Here is a 6,775-nt window from a genome sequence, read left to right as displayed (position 1 = left end):
ACACCCTAAGATCGCAAGGTCAGCTTCTTCAAAGGAGTCAGGAGTTCTTTGAGAAACTCCACAGCAAGGTGCATGCCCTAATACATACGTATATATGTAAAAGAATCCAAGATGAGTTGGTGAACGAAAGGAATAGATTATTGGGGTTTGCCTTCCAAATTGAAAGGCATCCTGGAAACTGTTGCCGAAAGCGTATAGCTTTATTCAAAGTAAAGGTTAACCTGATTACTTGGGAGCAAAATCAAGAATCTAGTAGCAGTACATTGCAGAAACTTGTCCAAAAGAAACGTGAGTTACGTGGCCATATATAGAAAGACGTCTCCTTGAATTACTACTCATTATTCAGGTACAAAGAAATTAAAAACTGAACAGAATAAATTAAAAAGAGAAATTACTAAAGAGCTCAGAAGCACTCGCTTTCGTCCCAAGAGGATCAGGCGAAAGTTATAGACCCTGTCATCACGTTGAGTTCAAATTTCTTCACAGCTCAGAAGGGATGCACCAGCCGGGAATTGATCCCGGCGCTGTATCTACTATCTACCACTAGACCACAGGTTCTTCTTAAGATGTTGTATTTCATCCCTGAAAATTATTATATATTGAAACCATTCGGTAATCGATTAGCAATTAATAGATTGTTCGGGACAGTAGAAATGGTTGTGTCTTTAAAGTGTTTTTTTATTTAAAAATATTTTTAAAAAAATTATTTGATTTAAAAATATTTAAAAAAATAATTTAAAATAAAAAAATAAAATTTTTAAAAACTTGGAATTAAAACATTATCCCAACAGACAAGTAGTTGGATCTAACAAATGTCAAAAACCCAACAGCTCCGCAAGAATCCATTATTCTAATAGTTGGATCTAATAAATTTCATATAATATAATAGATAAACACATATTCAACGCATGCAATTTGCAAAATAAAATAAAATTAATTGAGTTTCCATACTTTAATCAATTGAGTAGAACTGTAAAAAAAATAAAATTCATAACAAGCACTTAAATTCTGGAATTCATTTTTTACTTTGAACACATCGCATGATTTTAATACCAAGAAATAGATCATTATGCAAATCCCACGCACCTTGCAAAGGAGAATTCTACGCTGGTCGAAACCTGCGATTCAACATTATCAAAGGTTTTGTTTGGATTATAAGCTGTTTTTTAAAATGTTTTTAATAATATTTTTTTATTTTTTAAAATTATTTTTAATATTAGTATATTAAAATAATTTGAAAAAATTAAAATAAAAAATTTTAAATAAAAAATAAAAATTAAATTTTTTAAAAACATTTTCAAAATATAAAAACAAATAATCGTTGTACATATCTAAGAAAACAATTTATACATTATGATAAAAAAAAAAATCAGAGGTATTACATGTTTGAGGAGTTATGTAGAATAAATAACACTGCAACAAAAAGAAGATTACCCCTACCCCCCCTCTAAATTACAACTCCAGAAAGCAAGTAAAGGAATCCAAATTCCAAAGCTTTTAACGAAGTGAATAGAAGACTGTATTTTAGCGCTTTTTTTTTTCCCCTTAAGTTTTTGTTTGTTTGGTTGTTTTAATTTCATTTTAATTTGGATTATAATTCCCCAATAACTGCGGCCATTCTCAAAAAAACCAAAAACACTCTCTTGTAGCGCAGCAGCAGCACTTGACAAAAAACAAAGCATTTTGGATTCAAAATTCGATTCTTCGTCAACTAGATCTATAGATAAAAAATAAAAACCCTAGAAGAGAGAGCTTCAACTTCTAGAAACACGAAATGGCGTTTTGGTGGCCATTGATAGTTGCTGCATCCGCGTACGCGATCTGTCGTTTCTTGTTAATGCTCATTCCTTTCAATGTGCCTTCAATCGACGTCGATGCCTCTGACGGTTACTAATTTACGCTTGCTTACGTATCATTGATTGTGTCTCTGTTTATGATAGTCAGTTTATTAATTGTTTTTTTTGTTTTTTTTTTTGCTGTCTGTCTGTTAAAATCTGCGGCAGTCACGGAGGGCAATCAAACGCAAGAGAACAGCTTCATCTATGTCAGTTTCTTTTTTTCATTTTGAATCTTTTATTTTATCTATCTTTTGCATTTATGTGGAAATCAAAATGGCTTTTTAATTAATTAATCATTCATTTATTTGTGCATGGAATCTAATGTATGGACTGCGATATTTCAATTTTTACTGATTCTTGCAATGTTTATATTTCTCTTTCATTTTGAATAGTTTCATTTCTTCAATTGGATTAATTTATTGAGTTTTGATCCAGATTCCTCCGAGAGGAAGGGCACAGCAGTCGGATAAAAAGGTTCAGTGTTATGAGCCCGCGACGATGAAATACTTGGGATTCTTCCCTGCATTGTCGCCTGCTGAGGTTAGAGAAGATATACACATGCTTATTAAACATGCATCTAGGTATGTATGATCTTGTGAAATTTGTGGCTAAAAATACTGTTGAAATGTATGGTTGCAGGTCCATGACCGAGTGGCACAGGCGAGGAAGGCTCAGAAAATATGGGCAGAAAGCAGCTTCAAGCAAAGACGACAGTTTCTGCGGATTCTTCTCAAGTACATTATTGAACATCAAGAGCTTATATGCGAGTAAGGATGGTGGAGTCACCATTTTTATTAAACCATTATTAATGATCTTAATCATTAGCAGTTTGACACCAAAGTGACGTTTATTGACATTAAAATACCAGACAAGCATTTAAATGTTGCTATGCTTAAGGTCCCAGGGGACCTTGGTTTGAAACAACCCATTTCTTAGTTATTTTCTTTACTGGGAGGCTGATTGGGTTGGGGATGCAAGGTGTTCTGTGTACATGAATTCTCTGTTTTGCATCTCATTTAGTGCTGCTCTGTTAGTTAAGGATTGGTCATGTGCTATTTTGATCAGAGTATCTTCACGTGATACTGGAAAGACAATGGTAGATGCTTCTTTAGGAGAAATAATGACAACATGTGAGAAGATCACTTGGCTTCTTTCAGAGGGTGAGAAGTGGCTAAAGCCTGAATACCGGTACCTATTACCTTCTTTTTTTCTTTTCTTTTCTTTTGTTTTTTTATATACTTCTTATCATTTTTGAATTTATTTTTTATAATCTCTCTTTATTGCATAAGAAGACATGATGACTCCTTAGAGATTTGTTTAAAAATTTATTTGCCGCACTGCATTTCTGATGATTTCTTATTTAAATGGTTGGCACATATTATTTGACAGAAACATGTGACTTACAAACTTGTCGTGGCTTGAATCCAAATTTTTACCAACTTTATTTGTAAATTGTCTGGATTACTGACATTGGTTACCTTAAGTACTACACACCTTTGCCCTCTTAATCTTCTAATCTTTGTAGATGTTCTGGGAGAGCAATGTTTTACAAAAAATCTAGGGTTGAGTTTCACCCTCTTGGTGTTATCGGTGCCATAGTTTCATGGAACTATCCCTTCCATAATATCTTCAATCCAATGCTGGCGGCAGTCTTTTCAGGGAATAGCATTGTGATCAAGGTACTTCATGCTGCAATGACTAAGTTATTTGGATTTGCATTTAGTGCTTTTGTTACCTATTGATGCACCTGCATCTGTAATGTCATTTATCGCATTTCGATATTGGGATGTCATTGTTGAATGCTCTGTATCCATATCACTTGTTGTTACATGTGCCCATATATTTAACCTGAGAGGTTTTCTGGGCTTTTAGCAACCGCTGAGCTGACAGAGAACTATATGCTTGCAATTGTAGGTTTCAGAAAATGCAAGCTGGTCTGGATTGTTCTATTTCAGAATAATCCAAGCAGCTCTTGCTGCTGTGGGAGCTCCTGAAAATCTGGTTGACGTAATCACAGGGTATTCATTTCTGTTTAGATGTTTGCACTAAAATATGTGTATACTTTTATTTGCCAATGATCGAAGCTATCTTGATAGGTTTGCTGAAACAGGAGAAGCACTAGTGTCATCAGTTGATAAAATCATATTTGTTGGATCACCTGGTGTGGGTAAGATGGTATGATTTTCTTGGCTAACTGAATGGATTTTCTTTGGTTTTCATTTACTTCTATTATAGCAGTTCACTTCATCGTATTTGATCCATACTTGATGGAATATTGGCAGATGCAGTAAGCTCTTTTCTTTTCCTTTTTGTTTTGCTGATAATTTATTCCCAACAGCAGTTTAATTTAGTAGTTTTTGCACATTTTGTGCCTTTTTTTAATCATATTTCTGCACATGCCCTGCCATGTATTATTTGTTCTGGGTAAAAAGTGAAGTAAAGCCACAACTGTGCTGCATACGTTTTTTTCATTGCTTATAAACTGAAAGGTTTGCTTTATTGCAGATAATGAGAAATGCTTCTGACACACTTATACCGGTAACACTTGAGCTTGGTGGAAAAGATCCATTTATTGTGTGTGAAGATGCAGATGTCTCTCATGTACGAATCCTTTGTACCTGTTCTGATTTCTGATGCATAGTATGCCTGAACAATTCCTTGGCACCTACTCAATGTTCCACTTAATGTAGGTTGCACAAATTGCTGTCAGGGCTGTTCTTCAATCAAGTGGGCAGAATTGTGCTGGGGCTGAGAGGTTCTATGTTCATAGGGACATCTATTCTTCATTTGTCAGTGAAGTAACTAAAATTGTTAAATCTGTTTCAGTTGTAAGTATGTCTGTTCTGACTTGCTTTATGCATAGGTATCTGTTTTCATGATATTTGCAATTTTCTCCCTGGATTTTACCCACTGATCATTTGACTGCTGTATCCATAAAGAAAACAAGGACTATATTCTTGTGTTCGATCATGTATATCTTCTTGTATCTTTGTATTTGTTGTAATTTTATTAGCAAGATTATTAAGATTTTACTCATTTAAGAACAAACTCACTACCCAAGGATTAAAGTCATTTTTTGCTGCTTTTCTGCTACTTGTTTGCAGGGACCACCCCTTGCTGGTAGGTATGATATGGGGGCAATATGCTTGCAAGAGCATTCTGATAAGCTCCAAATCCTCGTAAATGATGCCTTAGAGAAAGGAGCAGAAATTGTTGTTCGCGGAAGTTTTGGCCATCTGGGTGAAGGTGCAGTTGATCAGTTCTACCCTCCCACCGTGCTTGTAAATGTTGACCACACAATGAAACTGATGCAAGAAGAGGTAGCAGGACTCCCTTTTTTCACTCAATTTCACATTGGACATAATTTTTTAACGTGGAAGGAAAATTTTGTGTTAAGAGGATTTTTTGAGAATCATAAATGACACGATTTTATTGATATCCTATCTGCATTAGCAATAGATTTGCTTTCTGCTTGACTTCAATTCCTGTGAGTATGTTATGACATCTTTTAGAAAACATGGATCAGATTCAGTAGCATTGTATGTGGAGCATGTATGTTATTTGTGTTGGTTAAACATTCACGGCTTCTTGTTTCTATTCATTGAATGCCTTCATAATCCATGAAAACTTGAATGACATGCAGACTTTTGGACCAATTATGCCGATAATGAAATTTAGTACTGATGAAGAGGCTGTCAAACTTGCAAATGACTCAAGATATGGGCTTGGCTGCGCTGTTTTTTCGGGTAGTCAGCGCCGAGCTAGAGAGATTGCTTCTCAGATACATTGTGGAGTTGCTGCAGTTAATGACTTTGCATCAAATTACATGTGTCAGGTATTTCTATTTCAAGTGCTATGTGTATGATTCTGCATTTTGCATCAAGTAAAATCCAGTGGATGTAAGCTCTTTTTCTTTTTTAAATTTTGATGGAAAAACTCATACTTGAAGGTGACTGGGTGAGAAGTTGCCTTGCAGCTCACCTAGTTTTCCTAACCCAACGCTGCCATTGGATAAGTTATTCACTGAACAGATATAAAATGAAGCAATAATATTTGTTTGTGATGCATTTTCTGCTTTTACATGAAGTCAGATAAAATAATATATTTTGTTTCGAAACCAAAGCATGGCTTTATAGTTTACTACCGTTTATATTCTCTCTAGTAACTAATAAATTGAGCAGTTGATCCTTTCATATCTGTTTGTGGCATGACTCTCAGTTTATCTTTCTTCAATCTTAGTTCTAACTGATGCCTTTTGATGTTCTCAGTCCCTGCCATTTGGTGGTGTGAAGCACAGTGGATTTGGCAGATTTGCTGGTGTGGAAGGATTGCGGGCTTGCTGTCTTGTGAAATCAGTTGTGGAAGATAGGTTGTGGCCATACATTAAAACCAAGATACCAAAGCCTATCCAGGTTGGCTTTAGAAACTCTACATTTTTCTCTTTTGGTTCTGTTTTGTTTCTTGAACTAAGGGGAAGAAAGCATTAACTTGCGCGGTCATAATTTGCTGCCATTACTCACATTGACCCTTGCCTATAATAGTATCCTGTTGGGGAGAACAGCTTTGAGTTCCAGCAGTCTCTTGTAGAAGCACTCTATGGCTTGAACATACGGGATAAGCTGCGAGCGGGGGTCAATGTTTTGAAGATCATGTCAGAACAAAACTCCAGCAACAGTAAGAGTAGAAATGAGTAAGGGTGATCCTTGAAGAATGGGGACTTGTTCATCTGTTTCACCAACACGGATGATCTTTTGTGAACTTGACTTCCCATTGTTCATAATTGCAAGTATCAAGAATCCTTAATCCAGAACTTCTATTTGATTTGGAAATCAAAATGCAGTTCCATCTCATTTTCATGAAGAAACTCGGTACTTTGTTATGCTGAACTTTGTTAACAAGAGAAAGCAGAAGAATTCTGATTCAGAACGACTCACGTA

General features: G+C 35.4%; 1 protein-coding gene and 1 non-coding gene across 2 annotated transcripts; one reads left to right on the top strand and one right to left on the bottom strand.

Annotated features, from left to right (window-relative positions):
* Window positions 1–399: 399 nt before the first annotated feature.
* On the bottom strand, window positions 400–489 carry LOC112328546 (small nucleolar RNA snoR114). The gene has a single exon (XR_002983562.1). It is a non-coding gene; the product is annotated as a small nucleolar RNA snoR114 (small nucleolar RNA).
* A 1,007-nt stretch (window positions 490–1,496) lies between these two features.
* Window positions 1,497–6,764, top strand: LOC7471107 (aldehyde dehydrogenase 22A1). Its single transcript, XM_002312298.4, has 14 exons — window positions 1,497–1,886; window positions 2,004–2,044; window positions 2,274–2,378; window positions 2,478–2,605; window positions 2,904–3,026; window positions 3,364–3,517; window positions 3,753–3,856; window positions 3,935–4,013; window positions 4,344–4,439; window positions 4,529–4,666; window positions 4,943–5,158; window positions 5,482–5,673; window positions 6,107–6,250; window positions 6,380–6,764. Exons 1-14 carry the CDS (start codon window positions 1,775–1,777, stop codon window positions 6,530–6,532), a joined length of 1,785 nt encoding a protein of 594 aa, XP_002312334.2. The 5' UTR covers window positions 1,497–1,774; the 3' UTR covers window positions 6,533–6,764.
* Window positions 6,765–6,775: the final 11 nt, after the last annotated feature.

The sequence above is a fragment of the Populus trichocarpa genome, chromosome 8, assembly GCF_000002775.5.
Source record: "Populus trichocarpa isolate Nisqually-1 chromosome 8, P.trichocarpa_v4.1, whole genome shotgun sequence".
In the NCBI taxonomy this organism is placed as follows: domain Eukaryota; kingdom Viridiplantae; phylum Streptophyta; class Magnoliopsida; order Malpighiales; family Salicaceae; genus Populus; species Populus trichocarpa.
Note: the sequence above shows the minus strand (reverse complement) of the source record. Positions and strands in the feature narration are given on the sequence as shown.

Excerpts from the sequence above, each read along its gene's own strand:
- LOC7471107 (XM_002312298.4), top strand. The coding sequence starts at position 1,775 with ATGGCGTTTTGGTGGCCATTGATAGTTGCTGCATCCGCGTACGCGATC. Across the intron at positions 4,014-4,343 it reads CACCTGGTGTGGGTAAGATG|ATAATGAGAAATGCTTCTGA; the intron begins GTATGATTTTCT and ends GCTTTATTGCAG. Across the intron at positions 4,667-4,942 it reads TTGTTAAATCTGTTTCAGTT|GGACCACCCCTTGCTGGTAG; the intron begins GTAAGTATGTCT and ends ACTTGTTTGCAG.